The 15545-nt window shown below is 41.6% G+C and overlaps 1 protein-coding gene across 1 annotated transcript in view; it reads left to right on the top strand.

Annotated features, from left to right (window-relative positions):
• Positions 1–15545, top strand: part of dok4 (docking protein 4) — a 48492-nt gene that overhangs the window by 12699 nt on the left and 20248 nt on the right. The window contains exon 2 of the mRNA XM_088939142.1: positions 11338–11550. Within this exon, the coding sequence (XP_088795268.1) occupies positions 11485–11550 (66 nt within the window). The 5' untranslated portion in view covers positions 11338–11484. The remainder of the gene's footprint in view (positions 1–11337; positions 11551–15545) is intronic.

Here is a 15545-nt window from a genome sequence, read left to right as displayed (position 1 = left end):
GTTTGCTTAAAAAGGCATTGTGGAGAACACAGAACCCAGGGCCAGCCCACTGGTTTGTTAGACTTTTTTATTTTAATGGAGGAATTACAGCAAAGAACAAGAGGAAATATTTATAAAACCGCCTGTAACATTCCAATGCAAAGGGAAGGTTAAAGTGTATTGAATTTTAAAAAGCAAACCAAAAGAGCAAACAATTGCTTCACTGTATTTATGTGGAAATTGCATTTCTTTCCTTTGCCTTTAGGCATGTGATGAATAAATGATTATATTTTTTCATAGTAGAATGTCAGACTCTTTAGTCAATATTGTAGGATGTGTTTTTGTGTTCTTGTGTCATATGAAAGGCTGTTGCGGGGTTTGCGATATTCAGAGGTGTGGGACAGGCAGTGCAGGAAGAATACAGCAGGTATTTTCCACGGAGAGGCTGATGTGGACGAGGAGAGGTGGCAGTGTTTGGGGGTGAAGTCCTGGGGGGTGAAGATGCTTCACTGTGAAGGTCTTCATCTCTGTTCTTCAGGTGCTTCACTGTGAAGGTCTTCATCTCCGTTCTTCAGTTGCTTCACTGTGAAGGTCTAAATCTCTGTTCTTCAGGTGCTTCACTGTGAAGGTCTTCATCTCTGTTCTTCAGGTGCTTCACTGTGAAGGTCTAAATCTCTTCTCCAAGCTGTTCTGTTTCCTGTTTTTTTAAGATCATAATAATTGTGCCCATTTACTCTGTTAGCAACCTATTAGCCTGTCATTAAAGTGGCAGTACTTGTACTTTGATCACAGCAAAGCTTATTTTCTGCAGGAACAGGGCCATCTTCCCATTTTGATTAAAGATTAATTCTTAAATTTTAGGTGGTATGCCTTAACTTGAATGTCTATCTGTGATTTAGGAACTGGTTAATGAATAAGAAGAAGTCCAGTTAAGGGGTGAATGCTCATATTGGGGGGATGTAATTAGTGGAGTACCACAGGGATCTGAATTTGGACCTCTGCTCTACCTAATTTTTACCAGTGATCAAGATTATGATATAGCTCGTAAGCTTGTTAGATTTGTAGATGATCCTATAATTGGAGGGATAGCAAACGCTGTAGAAGCTGCAATGGAAATTAAAAAATGACAAAATTAAACAGTTGGCCTGTACCTCACAGTTTACATTTCTTTATAACCAGAACCAACAGTGAACCATAAAACAGAGAGAGAAAAACTACAGGGCACTACATGCCGAGCTGAGAACAGGAGGTGCCCTTTCATACTAAGGATTCTGGGAGGGTGGAACAAGCCAGATACACATGTTAAATCCCTGATTTCTGTGGAGCAGCGACCAGATGAGATCCTTATATCAATCGAGCTGGATGGAGGAATGGCATCTTCTTGTCTGTACCTTTTTTTTTTTTACAAGATTTACATATTTATCTGAAGTGACAGAAATTTGGGGCAGGTGTGGTAAAATCAAAAGCTGGGTTTAGAAACCTTAAAAAAAAGGACTCTGACTTTCAGTCAGGGCTGGGTAGTGAAATGGTTAACCCCGTCTGATAAGATTGTCCAACAAAAGAGGTGCTACTAATCCAGTTTACAGCTCTTTTTTTTTTGCTAGAGGCGGCTGTCTGCACTAAGCCTAAAGGTTAATGCTGAGGGTCAGGCAAGCCAATCCCAGGACGCTATTAACACATCATGAGCAATGTAGGCACGACTCTGAGGAGGAGAGCTGAGGGGCTGCACTGGGACCAGCCTGAAGGGACAACTTAGATTGAACGCTTTCATTAACTTGGCTGCGCTGCATTAAGTATTGACGCGTTAAAGATTTAGCATTGAACCTTTAGATCCTGACCCACCCCAATTTACATCTATTTTTTTATCTATGTAATTGAATTTCTAAAAGGATTTTAGTTTTTTGTGTTTTAGGCTGTCAGATGAGACCTGGGCCATTAAAAATCCCCTGGTGCTGTTTTTAAGAGTCGCGATGTCCTGGCCTAATTCCACTCTGGTCTTATACATTCTGACCTCCCTGGAGTTTTCCCCTTTTCCATGGGGTTATCTGTTATCGAGAGGTGCTGCATGACAGTGGATGAACTGGGCCTCTTCTTATCATTTGAAAGTGGAAAAGTGCTTTGAGATCCATAACATGTGCAGTAGAAATGCACAACAATTGTTATTAGTCATTCCTTTTTGATAGCGTTATATGCTGTAATCTTTATCCGATAATATTTGCCACATAAAAAATCCTGCACTTCCATCTGATTCTTTTAAGCAGTTTTAAAATCCCCACCCCGATAAAGCATAAGGATTCATCATTTTGAAAAGCAAAATGCTCCGGAGTACATTGACCAGTATATGTGGATCATATTGTCTCTCGGCCAGTAAATCAAAATTATGCAAAAAGCACACTGGTGTAAAACAGAGTATGATAGCCAAGCAAACCCTTTTGCAATGTGTGTATTTCTCCCAATTCTCTGTTAAAAATGTTCGTGCTAGTCTTGTAAAAAGCAGGATTCTTAACAGCAGGATCTGTAGGCATTTCATTTTCCTTCCAGTCTGAAGTAGGTTTCACCTCAGTACTTAAGGGCATCCTGCTGCACTTACAGAACATCAGAAGAACATGCATGGTTGTTTGTACAACTGAGTTATTGAAAGGCATGTCTTTGAATTAATTATATAAGTCATGCATGTGTTTTATTCTGAAGTATAAGTATCTTCATATTTCTTGTAGACACCATTGCCTAATAAAGTGCAAAAGCTTTGAAAATCAGACTGCTTGTCCTGGATCATTGATTACCAATAGACAGTTCTCTGCAAATGGAAGGCTTAAATGTTCTTTTCAAAAACATGTTTTTTTTCACTCTCTTTATCCTGCTGTAGAATGAGAACTAGCTCAGGCATTTGTAGGGTATTTTCATTTCATTGAGAAATCTTTAAAGACAGCCTGTCTGTTGGGAAAATGTTTCTTATCTATTTGTCGTTCTTACTAGACTTGCTTCAAGTGTTTAAATTAAAGAAGAACGTTGTTAACATGCGGCTATAATCCATTTTGTGCACTGCAAGTTCATGTTGATGCTAATTAAATATTCCTACAAATAGATGTGCATGTATAAGATCTGCTAAAGGTAAATATAATACCTAAGTGGGTAGCAAATGCAAAAGCCACACATTCTATATTAAAAATGTTTTGCGTTTTGTTTTATGTTGTAATGAAAGTGAGCAGTGGAAAATATTTTTAACTGTTTTAGCTGATTCCCTCTGATAAAACGCACACACGCACATCTGTTATTCCTGGTGAGACTCCCATCCTTTGTGTGTGCTTGTGGATTGACAGTAATGACCCGTCTGTTTGTTTTGATAACTGGAGCAGGGTCATAGATTATTTTGCTGTGCGTGCCCCTGCAGTAGCTAAACTGGATTCCTTCCCCTTTTACAAGAGATAAAGACCTCCAGTTCTTGCATTATTTGCATGAGGTGGGAGAGGCTTGTAGTCAATGTTGACTTTAAGCAGTCTGTCATGGTGTTGGGACTGTGCGCGTGTCAGGATACACGCTGAAGACAGCACCTCTGACCGCTACCATTTCAAATGCCGCCCTACCAGAAAATCGGTGAATACCCCTAACAGTGGATCACTTCACACACAGAGGTGATTATGTTGCAAAGCTTGCATGTTCATAAATGACTGTGGAGATACTCCATCACCCAGCCTACTCAACAGTTGATTCAGCTCTGCATTTGATGTGGGGATTAGTTCTGTAGCTTAGGGTGGCCTGAATTTTGCTTCCTTATTTGCTTTGCTTTCTTATTAGTTTTTCTTACTGCTTGCAAACCCTTGAGGCTGGTTGAACTGATGCATTAGCCAGGTCTGCCTTTGCCCTCATTGAGGTACCAGAAACATGTGTACCAACAGTAGTGCCTCTAAGTCGTGTGGCTTGGATACAGGCTTTCTAGTGCTCCAGTCTCACAGCTCATAGATCACTGGTTCACTTTCAGGTGAACCGAGGTGAAATGATCATGCATGTGTGTTTCACAGTCTACATGCTGTACCCCTCAGAACGCCCGATCGTATTCTGAATGCCTGTCCTTGGGAAGATGCTGTGCCTCTGAATAGCTGTGAAATCAGTTAATCTGTAGCTCAGTTGTTAAGCGTTCTGTTAGGGTTTGCTTAAACTGGAAAAGCCAAGGCGCTCTGTTAATTAAAGAACAAATCTTTTGTTTAAACAATTAATACTTAATGCAAACCCTGCAGATTGATTCGATGTGGGTCTATAGGGAATAAATGCCAATTAAACAGTATAGTACTGTGCTAACTGGATGGGGAGGCGGGTGGAGGGGGGTGTTGCGAGCTTTTGTCCTTTTCTGTCCTGTGCTTATTTTTTTGGAGGACAAGCAATTATGTCTGGTGAATATACCAGCCTCAGTGGCCAGATGTGCAGCATAATGAAGACTGAAACATGGATTACGTGCAGGATTTCATCTAATCAGCTTGGCCAAAGATACAGTTGGAGAGTGGCAGAACAAGGATGGGTGTTACGGATATGCTAAGAGAGTGCGTTTGGCACTCATGATTGCGGAGGGTGGCATAATAAGACCCTTTCTGGTGCTCCTTCAGCAACAAAAGAGCTTAATTTGGTGTAAAATTGGGTTTGACAATAGGAAACTGAAGCTTTAATGTTCTCTACTCCAGCTCTCCTTCACTTGCTGAGAGTGGGAGATGTTTGGCATCCATACACCCACAAAAACATGCCCACGCTTGCTCAGGGGGTTTGATCTGCTGGTGGTAGTGGCAGAGTTGTAGGATGCCAGCCAGCTGAACCTCGATAGAGGGAATCTCAGTGAAGCAGCCTTTCTCTAGATCTGTCTCTCTCTCTTCCCTCTCGCTCTCTCTCCCTCTCAGAAAGCTTGTGAGTCAAGGCTGCTCCCGGAGTCACTCAAGGCCAGCGCAACTGACAGGTTTATCAGGGTCAGAATAAAGCACTAGGTGATTCCCTTGTACATTTCTCTTTCAGACGAACATGGATATCCTTAGCCGAACGCGTGAGCAAATCTGCTTATGACAGAAATCGGTCATTTCTAGCTTTCAGATGCATTGCCAACACAAAGTGTTTTCTTTCTCTGCTGTGTACCCTGTGTTTTGGAGAGCCTTCCAAAGACCTCTGCGTTGGGTTTCACTATGGAAACAAAAAGGAAGGACATGTCATTCAACAAAAGAGACAAATTTGCTTCTTTTTGTTGTTTATAAAAACCTTTTCAAGAAGCGTTTATCTGCTGCTTCTCATCTTACCATCCCACTTTGAAAAACGTACCGTATAGCATCAGATATCCATGCAAATGGTGCAGAGATCTTTCATTCTTACTAAATCTAAGATTTGCTTTCTGGTGGGGGACAAAAATATGGGCATTTTTTTTTCAATGGATGCGTGCCTTGAGAATACTCTTGTGCTGAATGGCGCTACGTACAAACAGAAATTGACTTGAAATTGGAAAAAAACAGTATATAGTCTCCAGTATATACTAACAGCAAGAAAGGACGTAATAAAATTGCTGCAAATATTGTTTTAAAATGTATTCAACATTTGAAAATAATCTACAGTTGTTTTTTATGTTTACATAATGGGGTGTTGTTATTTTGCTATATTTCCTACATTTTTACCTAAGAAATAAGTACACTTAAAAAATAAGTACACTTATTTTTCTCCTCAATTTTGCTCCGCTCAAGTAGGAGACGAGGATATTCATCAATAAATATCCTTCAATATTCCAATATATCTCCTAAGAGCCCAGAAGATGTTGCAATATTTAAACACAGCTTTATCCTTAGTACTGTAGCTCTGCCTCAAACTATCAGCCTGGTTGATTTCACACACCAACTGGTTCTCACTGGGTGAGAGAACTGTTCTGTGAGCCTTATTTCACTGGAGCATTGGTTTGGCATCAGTGCTGCCCCTCCCATTCACCTCCCTGGTGGGTTATTAGTCAAGTCTGAGCATTAATTGGGTGAGAGGATTTGTTTTTGTGCACAAATTGAGGGTGGGGGAGAGGGAAGGGGGGGGGGGGGGGTCTTTAGGGATTCCAGGCTGACGCAGACGCTGGTTGTTAATCTGTCTCCATTAATTGCATCAAGATGAAAAACTAGAAGTCTGCTAAATCCAGCAGTTTATTACAGCCTGCCTATAATGCATAATTAACCTTCAGAGTTCAAAAATCTTAATTTACCTCTCTCCTTTCAAGGACATCTATACGAATAGTTCACTTCATTTGATCTTTGTTCCATTAACACCTTGTATGCCTTTAGCTTAGGAACCTGTAGGGAGCAACACCTTTCCCTGACAAGTCGATATTGTGTGGCTGAACTTGCAGCTATAAGTACATTTCTGTCAGGTGCATGCAATGATAAAGGAGTTACAACCACACAGATGTAACACACTCTTCACAAGGAAGTGATAAAATAACCAGCCCTCCACATGTAGGTTTAGTAGAAAAGCTTGCATTGCGGAAATAGGCAGCAGTAGGACTAAAACTAGAACCTGCTACTGATTGGGTATTGCAAGATCAACATTATTAATGTGACCCAAACACATTTCCTAGTTTGATGGAAATAAAGCCAAACCCATTCAGAATGGCTAATCCCCAGTCCTGTTTTTCAGAAGTCGAGGCTGTTCGACATTTCTTTCCCCCTAAACTCATCAAGCTGAAATGACTACCCTCTCTATCTTCATTTTCAATACATCATTTTGTTTCATCAATGCACAGAGTTTTGTTTTGGAGCTCAGTAACTACTCTCTGGGAATTAGAGTGAAGTGGTTCATGAAATTGACCTGAAACTGACAATCAGTCTCTTGTTTCCCTTTCACACAGAAAATAAATGTCTGTCCTTTCTCCTAGATTAATGTTCCATAAGATTATGTGATTCCATTGTCTCGACTTCACCTGCCCTTAGCAGGGTACGTTCCCTTCTGAGAGCACCTAGCTGTCATGTCTGGTCAGCACAGGGCTCTTGTACCCAGTCTTTAACGTTACTCTACATGGATTTTAGTGCAGTGTTCATAAATTACTCATGCTGTCACCTGTCTGTCATGGGTTAACACACCCACATATCCCAGTGGAGTGGTTTAAGCTTATCAGGCAATAGGCTGGTTCATAAATGATCCCCATGCACCTGACCTCTGAGTGGGTGTGGGTGAGATAATAGTTATCTAGGCGGCACTTGTCTCTCATCAATCTCAGCACTACAGCACAGAAAATAACTTGCAACAGTGGTTTTCAATGCTACATTTCTGAGTTCATACTTTCTGTTGCCTTCCAGTCTGATTCTCTTGATTTTTCTTGTGTGTCTTGTGTCTCCTTGATGAAAATCTTTTTATGGATGTTGTTTACTAGAAATTCTAGACCAAACCTTTGAGGAAATTTGCACGGAAATGAATTACCAGTGTTTTAGTTACCAAAGCAGCTGGGCCAAATTCTTGCAGTGGAATACAAACTAAGATACTTGTTGACTCTCTCCCTTACCTTTCAGTATGGTCGTAATGGACTGGTTGGCTGTGTTTCTGCTGTGGCCTTTTGTAAACAGAGTGTGGAAAAAAAAACCTCATGAGTAGGAAGAAGAAATTCCTCTGTTTAATGGTATAGAGAGGATGATTTTTTTCGAAATAAGGTAAATGTAACTCCTTTAGCTCGCCGAGCTGAATCATTACCCAGTGAAAACCCTGTTTGTTAAAGCCCTCCAGGTGTGTGCACCTCATCTCAATAGAGCGGCGAAAAGCTGGCAATGTTTCCTTCTGAAGGCATGAAAATCAAATCTCTGCTGCTGTTTTCAGGTATGAGAATGTTGTAGTGATTAATGCTTTCTCCCACTCCTGTAGCAGCACCTCTGGAGCAGTGTTTTCACCTCTGTCATGCAGGGCTGGGAGTTCAGACTCTGCTGTGGGGAGTCTCATTACATAATCCATCTCCTCCTAACAAGACTCACAGTCTGTGAGCACCCTAGATTGCCGCTCTAGCTCCTGGACTGCACTGGATTTCATACATTTCCAATGTGGGTAACAAGTAGAATAGGAAAAATGAGAGGCAGGGGAGGTTGATTATGACATGATTTTGTGAGGCCATGTGCTGCTGCACTATTTCACAGTCTTTTTAGTGCCCAACAGTTCAATTTCAGTTTTTTTTCCCCCATGAAATGCAGTAGGCCACTGCTTGATTTGAATTTAAGCACTCTTGATCTGAAGAAATGAGTTTGGAAATCACGCGTGTGTAGGCTGCTTCTGTAAACAGCTTGAGATCAATCAAATTGCACTTTCCCTAGATAAGCTCCCAAGCTGGGTATTGATGGTTATTGAACAGGAGATGGTCAATCACTACATCACCATAATCTTCAGAGGCATCCGGCCATATAATTATGTGGGAGGCACAGCAAAATCAATTTGGGTTTGTTCATACCTTTATTTTAGAGTTTTTGAGTTCAGCTAGATCGATTTGCATAATTCAGCGGCTTCTGATTTTTAAAATTATTTTGTATGCTGCCTCCATTTGCATATCTTAAAGCCTTTCAAGAGGTAAGGTCTCTTCACCTATGATCTAAATCATAATCATATTGTGATCCCAATATGTGGTATGATATAAGTAATTAAGGAGATGTTTCCAGTCCTGTGTATGCCAAGAACAGCAATAGCATGTGTTTAAAAAAGTGGAAACAGGAAAATCACTCTCAGCATCACCATCTCTCATCTCTTGATGCTGGTAGCAGTGTTGTCTGTGTGTGTTAGTTGCCATGTTTTTTAGTGAAAACAATTATGGGAAAACCACCTTAAGTGGGGCCTTAATTTTTTTTACATCTTCAGCTGTCGTGAAACATGCTTGTAAGTCTGAAAACTCTGTATTTCCTCCTATAATGCAAATGGCCCTATGTTAGATTTACTTTTATCATACAATTGCAGGCAAAACGATCTACCCCAAAATGCACTTTGGTCTTTATTTAGAGAGGTACACCTATCACTGTAAAAAAGCATCAGGCTGTTCCAGGGCCTTTGCTTAAGTAACCTTGTATTAGTCCATCAGTTGAAGACCACTTACATTTTGGAACAATACTAGCCCTTCTTGTCAAAGTTTCTCAAATGGACCACTTAAAGTAATTATAGCTCTTTAGAGTTTATTTAGTTTAATTGAGAAACATCAGTTTACATTAGTCAGTTTCTCCCAGTTTGGAAATGCAATAGAATTTGTCATTGTCTGACTTCATTTTCTTCCAATTAGCATCATGACTGGAACACAGCGCTCTAACATATCTGAACAGAAAACTAAGAACCAGGTGCCAATAGGTTTTCAAACTTGTTTAGAGCCGGCAATTGGAGTTAGATCAGGCTGTTATTGCAGGCATTATGAGCCTGTTTGAGGACTACAGACACAGGTAAATGCTAACCACTTCCTATCTGATAGCCCAGGTATAGAAATTCTCAAAGAGTCAGTATAGCAGAGTGTGCAAATATTCATTTAGAGAAGAATAAGCAGTCTCACACCATCAATTGAAGAAAACAGCTATTGATCTGTATCGATTTTGAAACGGTCAGTTGGTAGAATCTTAAACTTTATTAAAAGAGCCCAGGCATTTAGCTGAGAGCAAGGTATTGGAAGAGAAAATTAGAATAAATGTTTTTTAAGGTTTTGTTTTACATTTTTCTCTGTGTGTTCCACCTTTTCGTATTGAACTTTTTTTTTCCTTTTGAAGCCCAAAGCAGTGGACAGTGTGAGCCCTGACACTTGATTAGTTCATTTTACCACAGGGCTTGTTTCCACCACTAAGTTGGTGATATAATCCCTTGACAACAAACCAAGAATTCTAATGTGGTCATATTTGGGCGGTGTAGCTCAGAAGGCAGGCAGCTCTTTTGATCAATTACTTCTTAATGTGTTTTTAGTTATCCAGGGTACAGTAAAGGGCCTGTAAACTCCCACAATATAGCTTTTTCTGAGCATTTCATTCCATGCAAATGTTCTAATGGAGTTTACAATGAATGTTTTGGGGGTGGATGACAGCAGCCAGATTCCATTTGCCTCCGCTGTTGTAAATCGTAATGCTTCTTGATGTCATTTTCTCACTTAAAAAAAAAACTATAAATCCCACTGATGAGACTTTTCTCCTTTGCATGTGACTTTTGCATCCCTCCTCCACGCCCATTCCCACCCGTGCAGCTCCACCCCGGCCCCTCCTTACTCTGCAGGGGGGGTCCCATCTCCTTGTCCTGTGGCCAAGGGGCTCATACTCAGCCAAGCAGATTAAGCCAAATTTGCTTTGAATGAAGGCTCAGTAAACATTTTTCAATACATTTTAACTCTTGGGAGTTGTTATTTCTTGTGAATTATTACTTAGGCGACCCTGTACCCAGTATGTGTTTGGTTTACAAAGCTAAATTATTTGGGATTAACTTTCTGGTGCTGAAAAACTGTGTGCGCATGATCTAAATAGTAGTGCAGATGTGTAGATGCTTTGATTTACATGCTGTTGATAGTTCAGACGTTAGAAGGGATTGAGTAAGCAGACTGTTCTGCTCTGAGAGGTTCTGCTCATTTTTAATTTTCAGTTTTGTTAAATGTCGGGTCACGTCTTTTGTTTAAATGTTTAAATTTAATTGTTTTTTTTGAGTTTGTAAGTTAGAGTTAGATGTGCCGTTTGTTCGGTACAGCCTTCATATTTGGGGGTTGAAAATGTAGTAAGAAAAAGCATTTTACCTTGAGTGAGGCCCTGCTCTACGTTTCCTCCTCTGATCTCTTTAGATGTGGGAATTCGAGGTTGAGCTCAGACAGTATCGTCGTTTCTTATCTGTAGATTGAGACGGATCAGAATGTGTTTTATTGTGTATTGTCTTCACTTCACAGCCTGCCACCTTTTTAAAGCTTTCATTCACAAGAAACTACTGTTTCATGTGTGTGGGTTAGTTCTAATTTCACATAAAATGAGCATTGGCAGAGGCATTTAGTCTCATTATTTTGTCTGGTTAATGAAGTCCCTATGAAAATTTAATTCTCTCCTCTTTTCTCCCAAAAGGAAGATTTACAATGCTGTATTCTAAGAATATACTAAGTGCCTGTAGGAAGACATTATCACATCTAGCTCTTTAAAGAAAGTCAATGTCTGCTAGCAGTATGCTTGAAGATAAAATTGCACATGGTAACTGCTTGAAGTATGATTAGGATTTGATCTTGTTCAAATCTTGTAGCCCAGTTTTGTTAGCTCCAACACTTTTTCCTTTTCTTCAAGGGGTTTGTTCTCTTGCTGTAAAAAAGATAACTGTCCTTTGTGAAATGTGTTTGGGGGGGGTCCATCCTTGCCTCCTACAGTCTTCTTGTTTTGAAGCAGAGTTGCCGTATTTTTCTTTCAGAAAGGAAGGAAGGACGGCGGTGATGGAGAGGGAGTGAGAGGAGGCCGTGTTCGGGAAAGACGGAGGGAGGAGACGGGAGAAGGGAGGACAGGAGGAGAATCGCTCCAGACAGGAGGACTGGATGATAAAAACCCAAGGCCTACAGACATGGCTTCAAACTTCAACGATATTGTCAAGCAGGGCTACGTTCGGATGAGAAGCAGAAAATTAGGGGTAAGTCAAGTGCGACTGCATTTCAGGCTTGCCTGGGTCTGGGATTTTGGCTTCTCTCCCACTGCTTCACAGTTGCTATTTTCCAGTAATCTGAAATTCCGCGTGTGTCTCTCTCCATGACCTTTGGTAACGCAGCTGCGACAGGACTCAATTGGGTAGCCGCGCAAGGCCTAGTTGATTTCAGTGTGACACAGTGAGAAGCAGAAGCTGTTTCATGAAATTTCTGATGTGTGTGGGTTACACCGCAGTGCCTTCCAGGGCAGTGGAGGTGGCTGTAAAGGACTTGAAGAGTCGGAGGCAGTGGTGGGTGGCATAAATGATATTGCACAGAGCACGTAGACTTATATTTAAACTGCTGCATTAATATTCCATCAATTATGGATTTGGGCAGTTCAGTTTTCAAGATGTACTGAAGTGGGAGGAAGCTGTGCATTTGAGCTGAGTCCCCTTAGGACTGATGTTACACTTCGTTTTACCAGGCATACTGTATATACTGACTGATTGAAACATGAGTTTTCCACCTTGTTTCGGCTTGTTGTAGACCCTCCCAGAATTTCTATCATTTCTGTTTTCTGTTTCAGTGCCTATCTGTTGGTTGTGCCTGTTTACTTGTTAGTAACAGAGCTCTGGGACTGAGCCTTCACCCAGCGAGGTTGTTGCTGAGTTCTGTGTTAGTCTCCAGCATGGAATTTTCTGCCCGTCACTGTGCACAGGATCATAAATCCTGACAGATTAATCTCGACAACATGAGACTGTTTCATTGTCGGTTTATTCTGCAGGCGGTCACTGCTCTCAGCATCAGGTGCCAGGTTATTTGTATTGGGGCTTCAGAATACCCTAATGCAATTGTTTTTCAGCCTGCCTGGACATTTAGGCCCCAATTATCAGGATTTGGGGACACAGATGTGCTCCATAGCTCCTGGGCTGCAGATTACCGTGCCTAAAGTAGGTTTCGTTTCAGCCACTCAATTTTTTCAGAGGACATGATTACAAGTGTGCTGTCAGTAGGTCTGTTTTTTTCTGTTCCAAGTAGTGTGTGATGCTCCTTTTACAATTGGAACAAACTGGGCTTGTTTCTTGTTTGATTTATTTAGCTGATACTATGTAGCAGACCTCTGTTTGCTTATCTACAGTAGATGTTTTTAAAAAAGTTGACAACTGACTGTCACATTTAATGTGAAAGAAATACAGTTCTAATCATGGAAAAAAAACATGATAATGTTCCTTATTATACAGTATAGCAACCTCAAACTATAAAATGCAGCATGTACTGTATTCCTACTCCTGAAGTTTCTTTTATGCTATTGCTTTGACTTGCCCTAATACAATGTAAATGCAGCTAATCCTATGATCTCATTGAAAAATCTATATTGTTGAAGAGCACAACAGCAAAACATTAATCTCTTAATTAAAACCCAGAGAAGCCTCAGCCTCCACATGGAAACTACTGTTTTGTTGTTATCTGTGCTGGGACACACAGGCTTGAGATCATCTGAGTCGGGACACGTGAGGGCTTCAGGGACAGAGCGTCCACAGTGCAGAGCATCTGGCCTGACGGAGCAGGTTTAATTGAGCCTCGGGCTGTGCTAAAGTGAGGAGGGATTACCTGTTAAACCTGCCTTGTTCTTTGGCAGCAACGAGAAATAAGAGGATAAGCAGCAAAAGACATCTGAAGCTCACTTAAGGACCCTTTTGTCCCTCTTTTCACAATAAGTGGTTATTTTAACATTTAAAGAATTTCAGAGAATTTCTCCTGCAACTTTATTTCAGATTGATTTTGGGGGTACTTTAGAAGCTCTCTCTCCTTAATCATGCAAACAACAAAAACCTTGTCACTCTGACATCTTCCTCAGTTGACATACAGAAACGTTTTAATTTTAATCAAGGGTAAAAGCTCCTTGTAATAATAAGAATTCTTTCCACTTATATCGTGTTTTTCTGGACACTCCACTCAAAGTGCTTCACAGTTAAGGGGGACTTTCCTCCACCACCACCAATGGATGATGCGACGGCAGCCATAGTGGGCCAGTACTCTCACCAAACTCCATCTATCAGTGGGGAGGAGAACAGAGTGATGAAGCCAGTTCAGAGATGGGGATTATAAGGAGGCCATGATTGGTAAAGTCTAATGGGAAATTAACACCACTACACTTTGAGAAACACCCTGGGATTTTTAATGACCACAGAGAGTCAGGACCTTTGTTTCTATCTCTCATCCTTTTTGACAGTATAGTGTCCCCGTCACTATACTGGGGCATTAGGACCCACACAGACCGCAGGGTGTGCGCCCCCTTCTGGCCTCACTGACACCTCTTCAGTTCCTTGATTAAAGCTTCTTCCTATCCTGTTGTCTTGAGTGCATTTCTATTCAAGTGTGGTGTGTCTGGCAGCTTCAACTCCTGATTCCTGTTTCTGTAGAGCACTCAGGTCTATGATTAATGACAGCAGATCTGTATAGGGCAGGCTCTCTGCTGGACAGGTCAATCGCCTGCTTGAGGTCTGTAACATGATGGGTCTCCGACATACGTCCCTCTGGTCCTGCAGGGACTGCCCGCACTCTGAAGGGACAGCATGTGGTGAGTCTGTCCAGCTCCATCCCTCAGCCCATCTGAACCCTTGCCAATTACTGGTGGTTTTCAGCTGTGACACTGCAAGGCTCCACCTGCTAGTCTCCCATGGGCCTTCAGTGCAGCTCCTAGACCTGGGGCTAATTACATCATGCATGCCCGTTTTCTTCAGGTTCAATTAAGACGAAGAATTCCTTTGAGTAATAGTGTTGTCATATTAGAATTCACGCTTGCATTTCATTGTTGCCTTGCTCAGTAGGACAGTATTTGTAGCTTGTCTAAAAATGTTTATTTTACTTTGTATGCTTTCTGCTTTGTTTTGATTGTATTGAGGCTCTCAGACTAGCAATCGGGATAAATGAACCCTCCTTTTTGTTTCCAGCTGTACTCTACTGCTCAGGTTTATTACACTGCTGTGTACAGTACGGATTCAGAAACAGAAGATGAGCAATTAGAGTTTTCTCGCGCTTCAGAACAACGGCGATTATCTGTAGCAACGTACAATGGGAAAAACTTGTTCCCTGGGTTGGAGAATTAACAATCTGCCCAGAGTCAGAATGGATCTCTGCTTTTCTTCCAACTTTCACGTGCCGTGGCAACATGCACGAAGGTCCAGCTTTCCGATGATACAGTTACTGTGCTGAGAAACTCTGATCTGCTTAAGCAATCGCCACATCTGTACTGAATCGTTTTCAAAGCCCGTGCTTCTTTTTTTTTTGTCCTTCTGATCACGACATGACGGTGCACTTTGTGCTGCACGAGGAGCGTGGCGTGACCGTGGCTGTACACGGAGTGCGCCGCTGTGCCCCAGCTATTCAAGATTTTTCACCCCCGGCTGTATTCCGTGCGACTTCCCAGAATGCTTGTAGTGACCATGGAAAAGATCAGCTACCAGGGGACCTTCATGGTACAATCTCGCATTAATTGCAACCTCTGTAACCGGCTGTAACGAGCAATGCTTTATTCGCTCGCAAGCATCAGGCTATGCCACTGGCCTTCTTCTTTTGTGCGGCTTATAACACTGTTGCAGCACTTCTGTTATTAAATTATCCTCTGATAACAAACCCCAGGCAAACTATTACGGTACTAATAATGCCTGATGGCAGGCCGCTTATTAGGTTCCAGCAAGAGCTGCTGCTGTTACTGTATGTCTGTCCATCTGTCTGGCTGCACACAGAGCCGTTGGCAAGTGCAGGGCCGGATTTCGGTGTTCGTAGGCCCTAGGCACTTTCACTCCGAAATGTGCAAAAAGAGGGGTCAACGCCAATTGAATGACATCGATTGACATGGTGCATTTGAAATTATTTTAACGCTAAACCACGTGATTGATGGAGTGAGTCAAGCGGCCATCGCTTCGATACTTCTAGTTTCTAGAACAGCTGCTGGATAGCGTATGATTATTGATTTGGAGCACCGAGAGTCGATCGC

Source organism: Atractosteus spatula, chromosome 21, assembly GCF_055471065.1.
Source record: "Atractosteus spatula isolate fAtrSpa1 chromosome 21, fAtrSpa1.hap1, whole genome shotgun sequence".
Classification (NCBI taxonomy): Eukaryota; Metazoa; Chordata; class Actinopteri; order Semionotiformes; family Lepisosteidae; genus Atractosteus; species Atractosteus spatula.
Note: the sequence above shows the minus strand (reverse complement) of the source record. Positions and strands in the feature narration are given on the sequence as shown.